Source organism: Panthera onca, chromosome B3 (assembly GCF_046562875.1).
Source record: "Panthera onca isolate mPanOnc1 chromosome B3, mPanOnc1 haplotype 2, whole genome shotgun sequence".
Taxonomy (NCBI): Eukaryota; Metazoa; Chordata; class Mammalia; order Carnivora; family Felidae; genus Panthera; species Panthera onca.
The window spans coordinates 71,963,421-71,986,846 of NC_138344.1; the positions used below are offsets into that span (position 1 = coordinate 71,963,421).

General features: G+C 40.1%; 1 protein-coding gene across 1 annotated transcript in view; it reads left to right on the forward strand.

The window, feature by feature from the left end:
* The window catches only part of RPGRIP1 (RPGR interacting protein 1), an 81,235-nt gene that overhangs the window by 33,483 nt on the left and 24,326 nt on the right, over nucleotides 1–23,426 (forward strand). The window contains exons 10-20 of the mRNA XM_060619171.3: nucleotides 433–578; nucleotides 2,425–2,585; nucleotides 3,041–3,184; nucleotides 3,649–3,799; nucleotides 5,821–6,273; nucleotides 6,435–6,586; nucleotides 7,064–7,406; nucleotides 8,870–9,054; nucleotides 9,362–9,565; nucleotides 10,387–10,525; nucleotides 23,309–23,406. Of these exons, the coding sequence (XP_060475154.3) occupies nucleotides 433–578; nucleotides 2,425–2,585; nucleotides 3,041–3,184; nucleotides 3,649–3,799; nucleotides 5,821–6,273; nucleotides 6,435–6,586; nucleotides 7,064–7,406; nucleotides 8,870–9,054; nucleotides 9,362–9,565; nucleotides 10,387–10,525; nucleotides 23,309–23,406 (2,176 nt within the window). The remainder of the gene's footprint in view (nucleotides 1–432; nucleotides 579–2,424; nucleotides 2,586–3,040; nucleotides 3,185–3,648; nucleotides 3,800–5,820; nucleotides 6,274–6,434; nucleotides 6,587–7,063; nucleotides 7,407–8,869; nucleotides 9,055–9,361; nucleotides 9,566–10,386; nucleotides 10,526–23,308; nucleotides 23,407–23,426) is intronic.

Genomic DNA, 23,426 nt, shown 5'->3' on the forward strand with positions numbered 1-23,426 from the left:
TGTGGGGTTCAGACTCACAACCCTGCAACCAAGAGTCCCATGCTCTTCCAGCTGAGCCATCCACGCGCTCCTGTTCCTCATTTTTAATTGAGCAGGCCTGAGAATGTCTTAGTACACAGTTTTGCACCTAAAGAAAGCCATCATGCTGGAGAAGTTCCTTGGGAAATAGATGTGACTTGGGTTCTTTGCTCAGTGGGGTATCCAAGACCTAAACAGAAGTGATACTAAGGAACTCCTCAGTAGGGCCCAAAAGTTCCAAGGCAGTTGGTAAATGACAGTTACAGAGAAACCAGGGACAGAAAAAACATGTAGGGGAATGAATGATGTGCTAGGCCCAGGAGATGCTGAAACTGTGTATTAAAGACGTCACATCACACACCTTTGAGTATTTATCTGACAACTCTCCCCTCGCTTCTTGCTTCCCATTTTCAGCATGCTGGACAGCAGTAATCAGCCTCACTGGAGCAACGAGCTTGTGGGAGAACAGCTACAGCAGAAAGTCTCTCAGTTGCAGGATCAGCTGGATGCTGAGCTGGAGGAGAAGAGAAGAGTCTTACTTCAGCTGTCTAGAGAGAAAGGTAGGTCAGGCTGTGAAGACCTTTCTCAAATGAGGCATCCTCTATGTCTGGTGTGGGAGAAGGGAGCTTGGACCAGCATTTCTAGTATCCCCTCACTCGATCTGTATTTTTGTGTGGGTCAGGAATAACTAGAATACGAACGCTGGCACTCAGATCAGATTCACAATCAAGAAAGCATGACATCTGCCTCACATGCATATATTTTCAGTTGTAATGCGTTTTCATTTGGGAGGATGAAAACTCTTAAATTTTTTTTTAAATCTTTATTTTTGAGAAAGAGAGAGAGAGAGAGAGAGAGACAGAGTGCAAGTGGAGGAAGAACAGAAAGAGAGGGAGATGCAGAATCCAAAGCAGGCTCCAGGCTCCGAGCTGTCATCACAGAGCTCGACACGGGGCTCGAACCCACAAACCGCAAGATCATGACCTGAGCTGAAGTCAGATGCTCAGCCGACTGAGCCACCCAGGTGCCCCGAAAACTCTTAAATTTATCACGTTTTTAAACATTCACTTTATTGAAAGTATTGAAAATGAATTTCTCTGCCTTTTATTCTTATCAGTCATTTTAGAGGTGATTGGGAGCCTTGTTTTTATTTTGTTTAGTACCTAATAGCTCAAATTGAGAAGCAAATTACTGCTCTTGGTTACCACTGCCATTTCCCCCTGTCTTTTAACTCTGAGGTCATGGTAGATAGTTACTGGGAAGATTTTTAAATACCGTCAAAGAGACCTTTGTCTCACTTCTTTTTGCTAGGCTGGACCTTGACATTTAGTATCAAATTTATATTTCATCAGATTCTAGTACATTCACATAAGAGAGTGAAGGAAAAAAAATACGACATCAAGAAAGATAGAGACAGGAATCATAAAAAGATAAAGCTCAGGTCATGCTAAGGACCTTGTAGTTTGTACAAAGTACAAATAAAATCTTGTAAAGGCTTTGGAGTAATCTAATAATCTTCCCCCTCTAATGCATGATAATGAAATGATCACGCTAAACACAGATCACTTCCCTTCCCTAAAACACCCACATCCACCCACCCAAACAAACACACACAGAAATACCCAAATGCCCATTCTCCCTCCCTCCACATCAGGGTGGGGGTAGAAGTGGAGGTGGGTGCCACAGGGAGCCCATAGCAGAGAAGTCAGAATGGAGTTGAGGAGGAGTTGGAGAGATACTGGTTTGGCTGGTGCTATCAAAAGTTTGCACTGGAGGGGTGCCTGGCAGGCTCAGTGGTTAGAGCATGTGACTCTTTTTTTTCTTCCTTTTAAGTTTCTTTATTTATTTTTAGAGGAGCAGAGAGAGAGAGAGAGAGAGGGAGAGAGAGAGAATCCCAAGCAGGCACTGCACCATCAGCATGGAGCCTAATGCAGGGCTCCAACTCAGGAGGTGTGAGATCATGACCTGAGCCAAAATCAAGAGTCAGACACTTAACTGACTGAGCCACCCAGGCGCCCCAGAATGCAACTCTTAATCTTATGGTTGTGAGTTCAAGCCCCACATTGGGTGTGGAGCTTACTTGAAAAAAAAAAAAAAAGAAGTTTGCTCTCTCTTAAGACAGTCAAGTGGCTCTGTTTGCTGCTGCTGTTGCTGCTGCTGGTGGTCACTACAGTTCTGCAGGTGTTTTTTGTTTTGTTTTTAGAGTCCCGGGTGTCAGCTCAGTTTACTGGGTCAATAAGCCAGAACCCTTTTGTAGAAATAAGAGAGAGTTGCTCCTCTAAGGGTAAATTTATAAAATGAATTAAACATTAGTGGGAAAATTTAATTAGAGCTTGGTCCAACTTTAACCATGATTACCGATAACCACCAGGTTTCACCTTTCTGGATGATTTTTTTCTCCCCCAGATCAAAACAAGAATCTGTGTCTTAAAGTCACCCATCTGCTTCAGAAGCATAAGCAGGACGTAGAGATCCTCCAAAGTCAAGACCTAATTTCCCAGTCTCCTGACAGGCAGTCTGAACCAGCCACTCACCCAGCTCTATTGCAAGAGACCACTCAGGTAGAGGTAAGAAATGTTTAATCAAGCAAGTTCCCTGGACAGATGGATGGCTGGCATATATCCCTAGAAGAGATCAGAAAAGTAGCTGAAAAATCGTGTCCTGATTGAGGATAGTATTGAGAAGGATGTGAGAAGGCTGAGAGCACAGATAGCTTCATGAGCTCTCCACATTTTCTCCACCCTTTACAGCTTATAACATCTAGAATGCTTTTTCCAATGAGGACTTGAAATGATCTGCTGAAGAGCAAACAGCCATCAGAGGTTGTGTAACTTATTGCTGCTACCGAGCATGCGGAAGTAGAGGAGAAAGCCCATTTGAAGTGACATAAGTCCTCTTTTACTTTTGGGAGTAGATTCCGCTGCTGGTATTTTGCTATTACCAACAACTGCTTTAATGAGAATCATTATTTCTGTGCCCATCATATTTATACTCCCTTTTACCAATGCTTTTCTCATGATAGCCATGTGAACCAGAAAACCAAGAAGAAAAGAAACTGTCCCAGCTGTTGAGTGAGTTGCAAGTGTCGCACGCAGAGACCACACTGGAACTAGAAAAGACCAGAGACATGCTTATTCTCCAGCGCAAAATCAACGTGTGTTATCAGGTGCAAGAAAAGGTGGTACAGGAAGGGGCTAGATAAATGGGCACGTGAGGACCACACTGGGCATGAAGCAGGGCCCAAGTTTCCAGAGCTGTTGCAAGGGAATATGCTGCTCTGTGCAACACAGAGTGTGCTGTCCTTTGATGTACTTGAGGGCTCACACCAGCGCCATGGCACCTTGGCAATAGAAACCGGTGAAGGGGCCAGCTAATGAAAATGGCAGGTATGAAGCTTCTGGGGTGAAATTTTCCCAGCATCGCGAAGCTATTATCCTATGACACTGTTAGCACAACTGGTCCTAAAGGGGTCTGTGATGAACCCAAGACTTTTTCTTGTGGTTCAGTCTGCCCCGTGTAGGAGATAGTGGAGTCCCCTTTACCCAGCAAGTGCCACCTTTTTATCTGGGCTCTTTGGTGCTGGGTCACTGAGATAGAAAAGTTCAGACATTTTTTGTTTCTTTGTTTCAGGAGGAACTGGAGGCAATGATGACAAAAGCCGATAATGAAAATAAAGATCATGAGGAAAAGCTGGAGAGGTTGAATCAACTGCTAGACCTCAAGAATGATCGTATCAATCAGCTGGAAGGTATTTTGAGAAGCCATGGCCTTCCAATATCCGGCAAGTCTTAGTCCTTTGTTCTTGTCTTGGACCTGTCACATAGCTAATGCCTGTGCTCCCTCTGTGCACCTGCCTGGAAGGCTGCCTCTTGTGTCTTGGAATGTAATGCATGCCACCTCTCCTGTTCTTTATCCCATCCTCTTTGGTGTTTTAATACATGGTTAGCAGCTTCTTTTCCTCCATCATGTCAGTTCCTTCCTCTGATTTCTCTGAAGAGTTTCAGTTGGGCCCAGCAATTGCTGAATCTGTTTTGAGAATTAAGAGCACATCACTGTTGGCCCTCACGGTGGCATAACACACTTCCTCTCTCAAGAGTGTTTCCACAACCCAGGCCTATCCAGAGCTTTATCACTCATCTTGCATCATCCTTTTCTGTGATTTCTCTCCAAAAGTCTGTAAATTCTTTGTTGCAGTTTGAGGATGTCGACATGACAGGGCAGCTGGCTGGACACTTGGGCAAATTTCATAGTGTGATACTTCCTATATTTAGTACAGTCACTGCTCACCAGGAGCTGGCTTCAGCCTCACATATCAAGAATATTGGCTTTGTTATTATACTCCATTTTGAGAGACCTGATTCACACTAACTAAATTCACCAAAGATTGATATTTAAACCAGATTGTTCATTTATTATTTTATGACAGAGTCTATTTCATTGCTGCCATGAGAATATTTGGAACTACTGTTCAGGGAAGCCCTCTCTCTGGAAATCAGTAAGCATGTTACTTAATGAGCATGGAACTAGAGTAAAGGGAGGTGGGTCATGCTGGGGCATGATTTATCCAGGCCAGGTGAGTCTGTTAAAAAGTCACTGCCATATAACAAAGGAAATCCTCCCCTTGGGTTGAAATCCTCATGTCTTTCAGATTCAGGATCTTTCTCCTGGGACAGTTCAGGATAAATACTCTTATCTACTTCTAAAGATTCATTTGCTTTAACTTACAGTTTTTTCATTACTGATAAGATCAAAGAGTTTTTCATATGTTTAACAGTTATTCGTATTGTTTCTTCTGAGAATTGCCTGTTTCTGTCCTTTACCTGTTTCTTAATAGTATTTTATTCATTTGTAGAATTTCTTTATATGCTAAAATTATTAACCCTGGGTCATGTAATACAAAACTTTAAATATATTTTATTTTAGTTGTGTTAATCTTATCAATTAAGAAACTATTAGTCTAATTTTTGTATTCCATTTATTTTGGGCAGGAAGACATTCTGATGTGTTCAAAATATTTTTATTCTACTACTTTAACTCTTAATATAGGACTTTCACCATTGATACCCTGTGACGATTCAAATACTCCCCAGTTTGAAGCAGATTGTGTATCAAATTTTCTGATTGGTTGGACATAGGAGGTAATGCACAGAATTGGTAGACTGTCTTACATATCTTTTCATCCTGTTGACAGTAGTTCAACCTCTTTCCAGTAAGTTTCCTCTGCACCTTTTTACTGCATTACTCTTTGACTTTAAGTGGATTTTTTTTTTTTTGGCTTCTTATTATGAAAACAAACTTTTAACAGAATGAAAATTCCTTTGATCTGGCTGGAGAATGGGAATACTTTCTTGGTGGAACCCAATGTAATGTAATAGGCGCTATGACTATAATTCAGTATTCTCTTGATGGCCCGTATCCCAAATTTTTGGAAATACTCATATTTTGTGTTTCAAGTACTTCTCTGTTGGAATTACCAATTAACTCAGAGGACCTTTCTGTAAGATAAAACAATGATATCTGCAGATGGAATTGTGCCTCCAGTGTTTTCCTGAGCTTAGCATCTACTCTCCAGTCATTCGTTCTGTACCTTATCTCCAAAGCAGGCCTTGGGTTATTTAGCCGTCAGAATTCAAAGCTCCTACTTGTCATTCTATTTCTTTTCCTTTTGAATCACATGGTGTCTTGAAATAATCACAACTTGGAATTTCATCATGGTGTTTATTCTCCTTCCATCCAACTTATTTTACCCTGAGGAGGAGCTCACTATGCTTTAATGGATAGGCAGTTTTCTTTTCCCTCTAGAACAGCTCAAAGATGTGGCTTACGGCACCCGACAGTTGTCATTATGTCTGCAAACACTGCCAGCCCATGGAGATGATGATGAAGCAGACATTTCTCTGCTGCATCAGAGTGAGAATCTTTTTGAACTGCACATCCACCAAGCCTTTCTGAAGTCTGCTGCCCTGGATCAGGCTGGAGACACTCAACCTACCACTTTCTGTACTTATTCCTTCTATGATTTTGAAACCCATTGTACCCCACTAGCTGTGGGGCCACAGCCCCTCTATGACTTCACCTCCCAGTATGTGGTAGAAACAGATTCCCTTTTTTTGAACTACCTTCATGGGGCTTCAGTCCAGCTTGATCTACACCAGGCTGTAGCCAGTGAGCACCACACGCTTGCAGCTGGATGGATTTACTTTGAGAGGGTGCTGGAGACTGTGGAGAGGGTCCATGGCTGTACCATACTTACTGGTAAGTGCTGTCGGCTTCCCACAGCTCCCAGGACTAATGCAGAGTTTCCCAAAGCCTATAGTTGCTCTTTTGGTCATTTCCCATTTTCTTCCTCTGCCTTGTTCTTAATCCTCACCACACCATCTGTGTCTTCCATGCGTTTCATACTTTCTGCTACCCAGGAGCTGGTGGAGAAGACTTCGGGGTGCTAGAATACTGGATGAGGCTGCGCTTCCCCATAGGATCCAGCCTACAGGCATGCAATAAGCGAAAGAAGGCTCAGGCCTACCTGTCAGCCAATGTGCTTGGTGCCTTGGAGGCCCAGGAAGATAAGGTGAGAAAAAAGGATGTGCCCATGTATCTCAGAGGAGCCTCAGCCAAGCAGTTCAGGAGAACAGCTCAGTCTTCCGCTCTCAATAAGTATTTGTTGAATGTGAATGAAGGAGAAAAACTGTGATGCCACAACTAATCCACAACTCTTGTGGCTGTGATGCCACAACTCTTCCCTTGGTCAAGCTTGGGTTTGAAATGAAATCATACCCTCAGAGCTAGCTGCCTCTCCCTGCTGTGAACAAAATAGCTTCTCTGTTCCTTTCTCTAAGATAAGGCTTGAGTGCCAGCACCTCTTTCAAATAACTATCTTCCAGAGCCACTTTACAGGCAGGTGAATGTCATTAGGTTTCTCTGGGACCCAGTCAGGATTCTACAGCAGTTTAGGTCATAGCTCTTCCTCATCAAGGGTGCTGGGCTTCACCCACAACAACTCTCTCAGGCCACCCTTTTCCTTCATCCAAGACCAACATCTTTCCAGTCCAGATTGGAGACCTGGAAGCATCAGAATGAGCTGCGGGTGGAAATCATCAGATGCTATGGCCTCCGGAGTCGGCGGCTGGGAACCCAGCCCAGTCCATACGTCATGTACCGCTTCTTCACCTTCTCTGACCACGACACTGCCATCATTCCAGCCAGTAACAATCCGCACTTTAGAGACCAGGCTCGATTCCCAGTGCTTGTGACCTCTGACCTGGATAAATATCTGAGGCGGGAGGCCCTGTCTGTCTACGTTTTTGATGATGAAGATGCAGAGCCTGGCTCGTACCTTGGCCAAGTCCAAGTGCCCTTGCTTCCTCTCGCACAAAACAAATCCATTAAAGGTGGGAGTTCAAGTCTATTGCATCTTTATGCTCTCTGCCCAGTGTTGTCTTCCTGTCCTACTTTTCTTTGATTACTTGCTTGGAACAGTCTCTCTTTAAAAACCTGCTGAGGTGCACCTGGGTGGCTCAGTCCATTGAGAGACTACACTTCGGCTCAGGTCATGATCTCATGGTTTGTGAGTTCGAGCCCCGCGTCGGGCTCTGTGCTGACAGCTCAGAGCCTGGAGCCTGCTTCAGATTCTGTGTCTCCCTCTCTCTCTGCCCCTCCCCCACTCATTCTCTGTCTCTCTCTGTCTCAGAAATAAACAAACATTAAAAAAATAAAAAAAAAACCTGCTGAGAGGATTTTAGAGTATTGTCAAGAGCAACAGAGCAGAAGACTCAGAGCACCACTAATCCTATAGAAACATTGCTTCTTCTGCTTCTTTTTAGCAACAAAAGCAAGATTCTTAAGTGGGTAGACCCACCAACCTGAAGTCCATGAGTCCGTCTCTGAACAAATCTTTTCTGACTCGATCGTGCTTCTCAGGATTTATGTTTACTTAAGGCCTGTTGTCTCTCAGCACATGAGAGTGGATATCAGATTATAAACTGTGTCCTTAATACTCTCTCGTAATTCCCTTGCTTCTTTTAAACACAAGTTAGACTTTCATGCCATGCCATAGAAATGGTAAATTTCTTGGATCTCTTTCCCCCCAATACAGAGCTGAGGTGAACTTAGGAAAGGTCACCTCTCTGGTTGCAGTAGTGGGGGGAGGATGAGGCAGGGATGTCTGTGCTCCCATTGTGAAGTAGGGATGGGTATAGCTAGTACCAGCTATGTTTAACAAGCTTCTGGATATTCTAGAAAATGTGTGAGTCCTCTCTCCTTCCAGTACTACAAGAGCTGAAAGAAAGAAAGAAAGAAAGAGCTGATACTTTTGCTTATAATTTATCGTTTGCCAAAGGAAGAGGCAATATGAGCCATCTGTTAAATTAATCAGTGTTACAAATCAGAAGCCTGGCATTTGGAAATAGCAATTTTGCTGAAGTTTTCTTGGCTTTTGTTACTTTAGAAATAGGGACCACTTGAGTGTAGACAATGGTTTCTTTGGTACGCTTAAGGCCTGGCAAGCATTTGGTAATAGTAATAATGTAGTCATGTTTATTGGCTAGGTGACTGAGGACAAGCAAGCTATACCTTTCCATACGTCTTTTGACTATCCCTTCCCGAAACCTGGAGACTCCCATCTTCCCCTACAAATATTCTAAGTGAATATTAGAAGTAAACATTCTAAGTGAATATTAATATTCACTGCTATTTTATGTTACTTGTGAGTGTATTATCACCATGCTTAGGTAATGGATGTTAATTCATGACAAGCAAATTATGGTAAAATTCAAAATGGGGAATGGATAAGGTGCTGATAAATACTTGTCTACTCCATATGATCAGATCTTATTAATGTCTGTGTGTGTCTCAGGTGATTTTAACCTCACAGACCCTGCGGGGAACCCCAATGGATTTGTTGAGATGCAATTGGACTGGAAATCCTTCTACCTACCCCCAGAGAGCTTCCTGAAACCAGAAACTCAGCCGGAGGAGAATACCACGAAGGACAGTTTAGAGATCTCATCTGAAGAGGAAAAGGCTTCCTTTCTCCCCCAGGTAGCAGATCTCCACCAATCTCGTGAAACATATTTGAAGAAGATGGTATTAAAATTGTAGTAGAAGAAATGCCTTCCATGAATGTCAGGTGTTCAGCAAACTTATTCTGCATCCCTCACAGTGTTGTGAGCCGCCTACTGATGGAGAAGGATCCTGGGTTTTATTACAGGGAGGAAAGAAAGATGGCATCTCTCAGCTCTGTGGCAGGCGAGGAATGAAATCTAATGCTAGCTCACAAATCCCTTTCTTGAGTATCAAGGCTGTTAAACTCTCATCTAGTAAGGCTGTCTCTGATCCTTCTGTTTAGGACCTGATGGCATTTGGTGAGATTCCCACTGAAGCTGGCCAGTATCAAGCTAAAAGAAAACCTCCACAGGTGGGAGAAAGAAAGGAAAGGGAACACCAGGTTGCAAGCTACTCAAGAAGAAAACATGGCAAAAGAACAAGCATCCAAGGAAAGAACAGAATGGAGTATCTTAGTCGTAACATCTTAACTGGAAATACACTACAAGTAAGGCCTTAGAAACCCTGCAGAATTAAAATATGAGTTGTAGTGTCCCCAGAGATACTATTCTCAAGTAGAAGCAGACACCCAAGATAAGCAATTATCATGGCTTTTTGTGGCTAACATGTGTTTCCTCAAACACAAGTAGTTTAATAAAACTCTGAAGTGTTCACTTCATTTCATTGTAATTTAGTTCAGCAGCTTATGGACTCTGCAATTTATGCTTAGAATTTTAGCAGTCCACCTCAACTGTAGTGCAAGTAAGCTAAAGAACAAGTATTTATTGAACACCTACTATATGCTTGATACTGTCTTTTCTTCATAGGAAGCAGGATTAAAGTTACTATGTAGCACCTAAAAATATATATAGGAGATTGTAAATATATATTATTATATGGTTAAATATTATATATTGTTATATTACAATCATGTTGTATGAGTTGTGTAATTGTATTAACATATAATTACTAATTTTGTGAAATTATTATTATATATGCAACTGACCGTTGAACAACATGGACTTGAGCTGTAACACATCCCTGTTTTTTTCAGTAAACACAGTATTGCAAATGTATTTTCTCTTTCTTACGATTTTCTTAATAGCATTTTCTTTTCTCTAGCTTCCTTTATTGTGAGAGTATAGTATATAATATATATAGGATGTATTAGTCGACTATTTATGTTATTGGCAAGTTTTCTGGTCGACAGTGGACTATTAGTAGTTAATTTTGGGGGGGACAGTCAAAAGTTATACACAGATTTTTGGTGCCCCAAACCCTCATGTTGTACAAGGGCCAACTGTAATCATAATTGTCTTTATTCTGAAGCAGGTGAAGTACACTGAATGGAAGTTCTCAGGGCTCAAGAGCTCCATAGATGATGGTTTGAAAAATCAGCAAAAGGAAGAGAAAATTACATCATCCCATTCAGTACCAATCCAGAAAGAAGCCCTGAATCCTGTAAATGGTATTGTCCATTTGTTTGTTTGTTTGTTTGCTTGTTTTAATGGCATTGTCTTTTTAAAATCTAATTTCCTATTTAATCATTGGGTTATTTTATCAAGCCTGTTATTTACTACCCCCCCCCCCCATCTTGCATTGCTAAACTTTTCATGGAAAATTAGTATTGAACACTCTAAGCTTAGTTTTATGTTACAAGTGTGCTGGTTAGGCCAATGATGGCTGGAATTTTTAAAGCTAGTTTGCTTGCCAGTTTAGTTACCTAACAAGTATATCTTGTGAATCATGGTTACAAAGAAATAGAAGGAGTGTGGTTGGCTCATTTGTGATGTTGATCCAAAATGTTTTAAATTAAGGCAAGGCTTTTTTGTGTTACAATGCAAGGTAGACATGATTTCAGGTTATAGTATTGACAAACTAGATAATTCAGACCAACTCTCATTGATGACAGCTAAAATGCTGAAGTGAATATATTTTCTCAAGATCTTAACGTTTCTTAAAAGCATTATATAGTCCATAAGAAGAGAGGGAAGAATTACCTAGCCTTGACGAGGGAGATGATTGAAGCTCAGGGAAATGAGCTGAAACTCCTGTAGCCCTGGGATGTTGTCAGTCTAGAGAAAGCAGTGGACAGACAGAACCATGCTTTTGGTGGACTTTTGGGACAGGGAAATGGGATGCAGTCTCAGTCTGCTGTCTGCCAGCATAGGCAGATGTCTGCTCAGGGCAGAAATTCCTACTTTGGTCTAGGACCCAGAAGGCAGCACTGTTCTGAGCCTCTGAATGGTGAGGCTGAGAGGAAGAACTATGGTTTGGGCACTTGCAGGCCTAGAGACACAGGGCTGATCAGTGACCACCAGGACTCCAGATACTGGAATTATCAGACATGGCCTGGGCAAGAGCTGTGGTTATCGGCTTCGTGGAGATAAAAGCTGAACTTTAAAATTGTAACAAAGAACTGGAGCTATGAAAACATTAAGGTTGTAAGTTTTTAAAAACATTTTGTTTTAAAATAATTTCGGGACTCCTGGGTGTCTCGGTTGGGCAACCGACTTTGGCTTAGGTCATAATCTCGCAGCTTGTGAGTTCAAGCCCCGCATTGGGCTCTGTGCTGACAGCTTAGAGCCTGGAGCCTGCTTCGGATTCTGTATCTCCCTCTCTCTGCCCCTCCCTCGCTTGTGCGCTCTCTCTCTCTCTCTCTCTCTCTCAAAAATAAATAAACATTAAATTTTTAAAAAATAAAATAATTTCAAACTTACATAAGAGCTGCATGACAAATTCATCAACTTTTAGCATTTTCCCACTTACTGCTTTGTCATTTTTTCTGAAGCATTTGAGAACAAGTTGTACATTTCATGCCCCCTTACTTCTGTGTATTTCAGTAAGGAAGTTATATGAACAGTAGAGTTATCAAGCATGCAGTCTTAACATGGACACATATTACCTCATGTCCAGTCCATTTTCAGAATTTTCCAGTTGTCCCAATAAGGTCCATTATCACAGTTCTTTTAACCTTTATCTAACCCAGGATCATCCATTGCATTTAGTCATTACTCTTTGGTTTCCTTTAATCTGGAACGGTTCCTCGTCTTCACCTTTCCTGATACTGACATTTTTGAAGAGTAAAAATGAGCAGTTCTGTAGAGTGTTCCTCAATTTGGATTTGTCTGATGTCTTTGTAATTAGATTCAGGTTATGAACTTTTTACAAGAGTACCACAAAAGTGATATTATGTCCTTCTCACTGCATCACATCAGGGGATACATGATGTCTGTCCCATTATTGTGATGTTGTGTTAATTTTTATCACTTGGTTAAGAAAGCATCTGCCAGGTTTTTAATCATAAAGTTAATAATTTTTGCCTTTGTAATTATTAAGTAATCTGTGAGACGTTATTTTGAGACTACATAAATACGTTATTCCTCATCAAATTTAACTTAATAATTTTGGTATTGATTTGTGGGGGGGGTTGTCTGAATCACAAAATGTTTACAAAATACATTGCATATTTGGAAATGAATCAATAGAAATTATAGAACTGCTCAATATAGAAATTTATGGAGGAATAGATGGGTTGAAAATAGATTAGATTTTAAAAAAAGAAAACATTAGATACAACTGAAGTGAGAATTGGTAAAGATAACTAGAATAAAACAAGGAGAGACAACAAGATGGAAAATACAAAAGAGAAGACAGACATAAAGGATAAAATGAGGAGGTCTAAGCAATGTTCAATTAGATATGGAAGAGGAAGGAGGCAGAAGTAATATTTAAAGTGATAATGATTTAGAGTTTTCTAGAACTAGTGAAAGATATTAGCATTGAATGAAATGAAACTCAAGTAGGATAAGTTTAAAAAAAAATCCAGATCTGGGGCACCTGGCTGCTCAGTTGGTAGAAAATGTGACTCTTGATCTTGGGGTTGTGGGTTTGAGCCCCACATTGGGTGTAGAGATTACTTAAAAATTAAAATTAAAAAAATCTACATCTAAACATATCCCACATAGTAAAAATGCAAAAATAAAATCAAATAGAAAATGTTAAAAGTATCCATTTGGGGCACCTGAGTAGCTCAGTCAGTTTAATATCTGACTCTTGATTTCAGCTCTTGTCATAATCTCATGGGTTCATAAGTTTGAACCCCATGTCGGGCTCTGTGCTGACAGTGTGGAGCCTACTCGGGATTCTCTCTCTCGCCTTCTCTCTCTCTCTCTGCCCCTCCCCCACACTCTCAGTCACTCACTCACTATCTCTCTCAAAATAAATAAATGAACTTAAAAAAAAGTGCATCCATTTAAAAGAAAAAGATTGCCATGGTCCATTGATAATATGGACAACTGACTTGTCAATAGCTACAACTATAGCCAGAAACCAGTGGCTTCAATATGCCAAAGGGAAATAACTGCCAACAAAGAATTCTCCACAAAACAAAAATGCTCTTCCAGAATGAAAACAGAATAGACATTTAAAGACAAACCAAAATGGATGGCTTGCTTTCAAGCTACATTTTAAGGTTGTCCTTTAGGCTGAAGGAAAATTATCTCAGAAGGAAGCACAAAGGTGTAACAAACCAGGAAAAGCAAAGAATATGAGTTAGTTTACATTACTATATAAAGCAAAAATATCAGCTTGTGGGGGTTAAAATACATTTAAATTTAAATATATAATGTAGTAGTTTCAACGGTAGCCCCACAAAAGGTATGTCCATGTCCTGAACCCCAGAATTTGTAACTGTTACCTGATTTGAAAAAAGATTTTTTGCAGGTGTACTTAAATTAAAGATCTTGAGATGTAGAGATCAGCTTGGATTATGTGAGTGCACACACAGAGACACATGCAGAAAAGAAGGCAGTGTAACCACAGAGGCAGAGATTGAAATGATGTGGCCACAAGCCAAAGAATGCCTGGAGCCACCAGAAGCTAGAAAAGGCAAGGGAAGAAAAGGAAAAATGTCCTCTAGAACCTTTGGAGTGAGCATAGACTTCCCAATACCTTGATTTTGAACTTCTGACCTCCAGCACTAAGAGAGAATAGATTTCCAGTTTTATTTCTTTCTTTTCTTTTTTTTTTTTTTTTACTTTTTTTCATGATACTGGAGAGATGGACATTTCATCCAGACCAAGTTTAAATGACTTGTACATGTTTTATGTAAGCCAGAGGCAAAACCAAAGCTAAAATAACATTTGGCACAACAACTAATATTACTTGAAAAAGCTCGTAGAAATTTCACCATCACCTTAAAGATCAATCACTTTATTACAGAATGAATGACTCTACAGAAAAGAGAAAAGAGACCTAAAGGATAAAAAGAGAGGATCTAAGCTATGTTTAATCAAACGTAGGAGAAGATAAAGAAGGGAGACAGAGGCAATGTTTAAAGTGATATGTGAAATTCACATCTGCATTCAGAAAATGAAATCATGAGAAGAAGGACTATTTCTTCTGGCCTCTCAGTTGTCACCTTCAATAGTGAGTTGTGGATTGGTTTCTTTAATGACCTTCAGGAGCTTCTGGATTTGAGCATCGGATTCATCAGTCTTCAACCTGAGTGTCCAGAGGGGGCAATTTTGAAGTTTCAAGGCTTCGCACAGCATCTATACTCCACTATACTCCCAGGGAACTCTGGCCCAGGTCCAGCATGATCAGGTTCTGTTGCTTTTGAGGGTAGACAAGAGGTCTCACAACTGAAAGAAGTGATGGCACATCCCCACAACCACAGAAATCTCAGGCTACATGGTGGTTTCTTCAAAGCCTTACAAAGAACTGTAGTAGTTACTATGTGAGTCAGCCCCAGATGCAAGTATGTTAGCTTGATTTTTGTTGGAGAAACTTTGATAGGCGATTGCAGCCATCACTGGATATGTTGCAGCACCATAGCACCAGAGTATGTAGTTTATGTTGGGGTAACTCAAGCCCTCACATAGAAGTTTCATCCCATAGGTGTCCCAGCATAGGTGTGTCAGCCTCTGGTTGATGCTCAGAGCACAAAAGAGCTTCTTGCCACAGGTTACTGTGAGGTGACGTTCTCCTGTGACAACCTCTGCAGGAAACACTTTAGGTATCTCTAAATTGTGTACAGCAAATTGACACGCTTATCCAAGAGTTCATTTGTTGTGAGGTTCAAGCATGCCGTAGACTGGTTGATTTCAAGAAGGAGAAACCAGCTCATTGATGAATGGTGGAATAGTAAGAAACCAACCTGATATAGTATGGATTACATTTTAGGTGTCTCAAGACCACACACAATAGGAAAGCATATCATTTTGGTCATTTCTGTGAGTGACCAGGTGCATTGGATCTCATGGCCAGCAAAGGCAAGACAGAAGTTCCAATAAGCAGCAGCTAGAGAAATATTTTTGAGGACCACTTTCTGGAGATTACAGGTAGCATACGTTTTTCACAGAGAATCCTTGTTGATGAGGTACTAAGGAAGATCTGACTGATGTCCAGAAATATCAGATTCTCACTTGAGCCATACATGAAACAAAAGTCCATCCAGAAAGGAGGCAATTGTCGATGATTCTGGGACCTCTGAACCTGAGCATCTGATTCTGATGCAGTGTCATTCTCCAGGAATACCTTCTACAGCAAAATTTTCTACAAGTTTTGGCAATGCTTAAGGTGGAATGTGAGCATGATGTCCATTTTATTTTTCAAATGCAGTGACATTTCCTTGATGTGGGCAATTGCATCCTTTACAAGCTGTTCTTCCTGAGATTCAAAAAGACAGTACAAAACCATCTCCTTCATTGAGCAGAAGGGTTTATTCTCATCTGACTGTGCTTTGCATTTCAGTAAGTTCCATTTGACTTTCATTGACATTCGGGAGTCAAAAGCTGTCTTCAGTCCCATGCCTCTCTTTTGTTTGAATGGCTGACTAAAAAGTTACCCAACTTGGGTCAGGTTGGCATTCTTTAGTCTTTATTGAAGAACAGCTTCTGCACATTACATGTTTTTTTAATTTTTAAAGTTTACTTATTTATTTTGAGAGAGTAAGTGGGGGAGGGCAGAAAGAGGGGGTGGGGGAGAATCCCAAGCAGGCTCTACACTGTCAGTGTGGAGCCTGCTGTGGGGCTTGAACTCACAAACTGTGAGATCATGACCTGAGCCATAATCAAGAGTCAGACGCTGAACTGACCGAGCCACCCACACACCCCAACTTCTGCACATTCCTAATGTCCCACCTGAGGCTTTCCCTGTCTTCTTCCTCCTTGCTCTCCTGTACATAGAACATGGTGACAAGAAACTTTTGGACACTGAATTGAATGAAGGAGTAGCAGCCCTTACAGTCTTTGCCCTCCTGGAAGATACTTTTCCAGGAAAGGATAGAGGTTAGATTTTTTTAAAAATTTTTTTAATGTTTATTTATTTTTGAGACAGAGAGAGACAGAGCATGAACAGGGGAGGGTCAGAGAGAGAGGGAGACACAGAATCTGAAGCAGGCTCCAGGCTCTGAGCTGTCAGCACAGAGCCTGACACAGGGCTCGAACTCACGGACCGCGAGATCATGACCTGAGCTGAAGTCGGACGCTCAACTGACTGAGCCACCCAGGCGCCCCGAGGTTAGATTTTTTTGATGCAAGTCTCCAAAGGTCTTTCCCATCAAAGATGTTTGTGTCCACATGCCCTCAGCAGCTAGAAGACACAGACCTTTTATTGGAGCTTGGAGGTACTGACTGGGACAACTGTCAGGTACCTGTATGAACTGGCTGCAAAGGAAACACAGAAACAGAAATGTGGTGGTTTGACAAGTCAGAACAGGATCCTCCCCCTTCTCCATCTACAGTTTCAGACAAGTGCAGATGATCCAGCACATGGCAGGAGACAAGCTCATATGGAACAAGGTGGCATGGCTCCTCATCAAGTCACAAGCTCACAGCACTTGATTTTTATTCTCAAAGTATTTCAGTAAATATGCCTTCTTGTCCAGGTATAAGAATCCCTCCATTTCTATGAAGAGGGATTGATCAGCCAAGAGTCTGCACTCTCTCAAGGTGCCGGGTCATGTGGTGATGAGTAAAGTGGCCTTGGGTAACATTGTTCTCTTCAGCAAACTACCCAAGAAGATGGGCACTGGCTTCCACTTCTTCCAGTTGCCCTATGTCATGGATAAGTGCCCCTGAGGAGACTCTCAGTCGCTGAAGTCATTGATGATTAACAGGATTTTCTGCTCTTGGGCTACAGTCCTGGAATGACCTCCTGCAATCCAGGCTAGTCCTTGGAGACCAGTTCCAAAAGGTGTACAACCTATTGTGGTTGAGTTCTTTGTAGTTGAGATAGAAGGCAGAATTGAATCTTTGTGAGGTTGACCTGTGTCCATTCCAGCATCAACTCCTTTGCCAGTATGGATTTCCCATTGTCCACAGGACTGTGCCATGTGTAGAAATGGTCCTGCAAGCATTTTAGGATTATAGAAAATGGGATCAGTGTCTCATATCTCTGGGACAATATGGATGTTTTCACCAGCTCCAGGCCAAAAGTTGCTTTTAAGCCACTAAGTTTTTGGTGTTTTGTGACAGCAGCCATAGAAAATTAATGCAAGCAATAGCAAATATTTGGTAATTAACCAACATACTTCTAAGTAACCCTTGCATCAAAGAAGAGCTGCTAAGGAAAATTAGGAAATTTATTGAACTGAATGAAAATGAAAATACAACATATCACAATTGATGGGATGCAGCTAGAGCAGTTCTTACAAGGAAATTTTAGCTTTAAATGCTTATGATTAGGGAAAAAAAGATCTGAAGTCAATACCCTAAGCTTTTACTTTAAGAAGCTAGAAAAGAAAAGAAAAAGGAAGCTAGAAAAAGAAAATAATATTAAACCCAAAGAAAATAATAATGAAGATCAGAGTAGAAATCAATGAAATAGAAACAGAAAAAGAATAGAGAAAATCAATGAAGCCAACTTTGAATAGATCAGCAAACTTGATAAGCCTTTATCTAGACTGACTATAGTAAAGATCCAACAGAAACTACTTAGTAATTTGAACAGAAGTTTAATATAAAGAGTTATTAACTATAACAGGAGATTGAACTAGGGGTGGTGGTGAGGATTGACTAGTAAGAAGTAAACAGAACTCTAAATAATACAGGTATTTCAGATTTAAAGAATATCCACTAATCCCTAGAACTGAAATAAAGTACCCAAAGAAGAAATAGGTCTGATAGACAACCCTTTCAGGCTGAAATCCAGACCTCACTGGAGGGAGTGAAGTCATGTTTTATTGAATAGAACAGAATTTGGCTGTGGCTGCACATCAAACCTCAGAGAATCTGTGAATTTGGCCTCTGGAACATTGCAGGTAAACCATTCACAGAGAGCTGCCAAGCCAGTGGCATTTCACCTACTTGGGGGTGGGGTGGGGTACCAAGAAAACTGCCCACAGGGAGGTGCCATATACTACAGGCCACTGGAAACTACTAGAATTGGATGTTGCAGAAGCCATGTGCTACTAGAAATGTGTTCTACAGGAAATGATGTGAGCTGCTGGAGCCAGGCATTAAGTTGCATGAGCCTTGTCTGCAAAGTCCTTATCTTCTGCAGGAGTCTGCCTAAAACCAGGGAAAGAAACCTTTTCCTCCTTCAGTGATCCTCTGTGCTCACTTAAACTTAACATGGTGCCATCTGGCAAAGAAGAAATACTTACAGGGTGCAACTCCATCATTGCAGAGCAGGCAGTTATATTGAGTTGAAAGACAATTAATTAATAACTGGCCTGCTGATTAAGGGGGAAAAAAAAGCAAAGACACGAGTTAGCAAAATCAGGAATGAATGTAAGATCACTACAAACTCTATAATTAAAAGGACCATAAAAGAATATTATGAACAACTTTATACAACTTAGATGGAAAAGACAAATTCTTAGAAAGATACAAATTAGCAGAACTGACTCAAGAAGAAATAGAAGATCAGAATTGACCTATAAAAAGTACAGACGGAAATTAGTAATTGAAAATCTTACCAAATAAACAATCCAGTTCTGAGGCACCTCGGTGGCTCAGTCGGTTAAGTGTCTGACTCTTGATTTTGACTCAAGTCATGATCTCACAATTCGTGGGATCAAGCCCTGCTGTCAGTACAGACCCTACTTGGAATTCTCTCTCTCCCGCTCTCTCTGCCCTTCCCCTGCTTGCTTGTACTCTCTTTCTCTCAAAGTAAATAAATAAACATTAAAAAGTACTTTTTAAAAGAAGAAGTCCAGTTCTAGATAGCCTCACTGATGAATTCTACTAATATTTAAGGAAGAAAAAATGCTGATCCTTCAGAATCTCTTTCTGAAAATAGTAGATCCAGAGAAACTTTCTAACTGATTTGATTATAAAGTAGCATTATCCAGATACCAAAGCAAGCCAAAGACATTAAAAGAAAGGCAACTATAGACCAATATTCAACATGAACACAGATGCAATATCCTAAATGCAATATTAGCAAACCAATCCAGCAAAATATAAAAATATTAAAAGGGTTGTGCTCACCATGTTCAACTGAGATTTATTTCTAGAATGCAAGTTTAGTTTAATAGCAGAAAATTGATTTATTTAGTACACTGTATTAGTGGAATAAAAGCTTTATGATCATCTCAATAGATAGGGGGGAAAAAAGCATTTTACAAAATCCAACTCCTATTCTCAATAAGAACTCTCACCAAACTAGGTAGAAGGAAATTATTTCAAAGTAACAAGGGATAATAAAACCTGTAACTAACATCTTATTTTGTGGTAAAAGACTGAATGTTTTTCCCTGAAGATTGAGAAAAAAGAAAGGATTTCTGCTTTTATCACTCTGTTTGAACATTATAGTGGAGATTTTAATCATTGCAATAATGCAAGAAAAAGAAATTGAAGTCATAACAATTGGAAATAGAGAAGTAGTACTACCTTTATTGGCAATTGACATCTTTGACCTCCTTTTTAGAAAATCATAAAAAATCTACAAAAAATTTTTAAAAACTAAAAGCAAGTGAACAACATTATAGGTTATAAATCAGTATACCAAAATCAATTGTATTGCCATATAGTATCCATGAACACTCTAAAATAAAATCAAGCAAACAATTCCATTCACAGTATCATCCAAAAGAATAAAATATTTAGGAATAGATTTTAAAAAAGAAATGCAAGACCTGTATACTGAAAACTACAAAAATTCCTGAGAGGAAATAAATTTAAAATAAATGAAGAAATGTATCGTGTTTATGGATTGGACCACTCATAATTGTTAAGATGGCAGTTCTCCCCAAAATTTATACATGAACGCAAAGAATTTAGAAAAACCAAAACAATTTTGAAAGAACAAAGTTGAAATTTTTGTACTACCTGATTTCAAAACTTCCTTAAGATAAAGGTAGAGTATTTCAGACAGTGTGGTATTAGCATAAAGATAGACTTACAGATCAGTGGGACAGAATTGTGAATCCAGAAATAAACTTTCATTTTATGGTGAATTGATTTTTCCACAAAGGTCCCAAGACAATTCAATGGGGATATCTAATCTTTCCATCAAATGGTGCTAGGACAATTAGATATCCACATGGAGGAGGGGGAAAAAACCTTAAACAACTACCTCACACCACCCATAAAAATTAACCAAAATACGTTATAAATCTAAATATTAGAACCAAAACTATAGCATTTCTAAAAGAAAACATAGGATAAATTATTTGACCTTATTAGACAAAGATTCTTTAGCTATGACATCAGAAGCATGGTCCATAAAATTTAAAAAATGATAAATTGGACTTAGGCAAAATAAAAAATGCATGGTCTTCAAAGGACAGTGTTAAGAAAATGAAAAGGTCAGCTATAGATTAGGAGAAAATATTTGCAAATCACATTTTTTTCCCTTTTTTAAATTTAAATTTTAGTTGCAAATCACATTTCTGATAAAGGACTTGCATCCATAATCTGTAAGGAATCCTTACAACTCAGTAAGACAACTCAATTTAAAATGGTCAATAAATTTGACTAGACATTCACTAAAGAACATATATGAATGGCAGTTAAGCATACAAAAGATGCTCAACAGCATTAGTCATTAGGAAAAAGCAAAATAATATCACAATGAGATACCAGTACACTCCAGCTAGAATTGATACATTCTAGAGGTTGACTGTAGCAAGTGTTAGTGAAGATGTGGAAAAATTGGAACCTTATGCATTACTGTTGGGAATAGAAAACAGTACAGCTACTATGAAAAATATTTGGCTATTTCCTAAAAAATAAAACATACAGTTTACAATCCAGCAATTCTCTTCTTAAGGGTCTGTCCAAGAGAATTGGAAACATTTGACCATCCAAAGACTTGTACACAAATACTCAGAGCAGCATTATTCATCATTCAGAATAAGGAAAGATGTCTTAAATAAAAAACAAAATGTAGTAGTCATGAAGAAAATATTGATAAAGTTGACTACTTTAAAAGTAAGAATTTCTGTGTAGCAAAAGATTAAATGGGCAAGAATGGAAATGATATTTGTAAAACATGCGACCATCAAAAGGCTCAAATTAAAAAAATAAGCAGAACCCCTACAAATCAATTAGAAAAAGACAGCTCGCAGCTTTTTCTGCCCACTGGTCCTGTCCCTGTGCTTTAATAAAAATCACCTTTCTGCACCAAAGACGTCTTCAAGAATTCTTTCTTGGCCGTCAGCTCTGAACCCCATCATTTCAAAACCTCATCAACATTAGTAGAATTTTCTTGGGGTGCCTGAGTGGCTCAATCAGTTAAGTGTCAGACTCTGATTTTGGCTCAGGTTGTGATCTCACGGTTCTTGAGATCGAATCCTGCATTGAGCTCTGCTCTGAGTGTGGAGCCTGCTTAAGATATTCTCTCTCTCTCTGCTCCCCCCCTCTCCCCCTCCTCTGACCCTCTCCCTCTGGCCCTCTCCCCAACTTGTGCTTTCTCTCTCTCTCTCTCAAATAAACAGGGGCACCTGGGTGGCTCAGTCGATTAAACATCCGACTTCAGCTGATGTCATGATCTCACAGTTTGTGGGTTTGAGCCCCACATCAGGCTCTCTGCTATCAGTACAGAGCCTACTTCAGTCCTCCTCTCCCTCTGCCCCTCCCCCTCCCCCTTGCACTCTCTCTCTTCTTCTCAAAAATAAATAAACATTAAAAAAAGAAAGAAAGAAAAAGACAGCCCAATAGAAAAATTAACAAAGATATGAAAGGCATCTTACAAAAGGGAATTTCAAATGTTCAGTAAAAAATATTATGTATGACAGGTCACATTACAAGAGAGCATGTGGAATGAGAAATATTGTCTGAGGCTATTTTTGGGAAATACAATCTGCCACCCCAATTGCATTGCTTTTTCTTGGCTTGGTCATTTTCTCCAGCCCCTACAAAAGGACCAGCTTTCTTTCTAGTTTCCTTCCTTCCATTCTCCCTTCTTTCCCTTTTTTTCTTTTTTCTTTTCTTTTTTTTTCTAGAAGTGAACTCCTTATTTGGCAAACTTCTGAATAAGTGAATCTTTGAAAAGGAGGGTTTGCCCTTGCACTGTTGGTGGGAATGCAAACTGGTGTAGCCACTCTGGAAAACAGTGTGGAGGTTCCTCAAAAAATTAAAAATAGACCTACCCTATGACCCAGCAGTAGCACTGCTAGGAATTTACCCAAGGGATACAGGAGTACTGATGCACAGGGGCACTTATACCCCAATGTTTATAGCAGCACTCTCAACAATAGCCAAATTGTGGAAAAAGCCTAAATGTCCATCAACTGATGAATGGATAAAGAAATTGTGGTTTATAGACACAATGGAGTACTATGTGGCAATGAGAAAGAATGAAATATGGCCTTTTGTAGCAACGTGGATGGAACTGGAGAGTGTGATGCTAAGTGAAATAAGCCATACAGAGAAAGACAGATACCGTATGTTTTCACTCTTATGTGGATCCTGAGAAACTTAACAGAAACCCATGGGGGAGGGGAAGGGAAAAAAAAAAAAAAGAGGTTAGAGTGGGAGAGAGCCAAAGCATAAGAGACTCTTAAAAACTGAGAAGAAACTGAGGGTTGATGGGGGGTGGGAGGGAGGGGAGGGTGGGTGATGGGCATTGAAGAGGGCATCTTTTGGGATGAGCACTGGGTGTTGTATGGAAACCAATTTGACAATAAATTTCCTATAATAAAAAAAAAAGAAAGAAAAGGAGGGTTTGATTCTCAGTAAATGAAGCCAAAATCTAGGTACTCAGAACTAGTGGCCAGATAAGGGATTGAAGATGAAGGTACTGGGTTTAGATAGGGTGCTTGGAAATAGTTCTGTAATTCTAGCCTTTTCTGTAACAGATAAAGAATCCTGTGAACAAGCTTCTGAAGTCAGTGAAGCACAGACTACAGATAGTGATGACATAGTGACACCAGTATCTCAGAAATGTCCTAAGGCGGTAAGTACGCTGGGGTAATC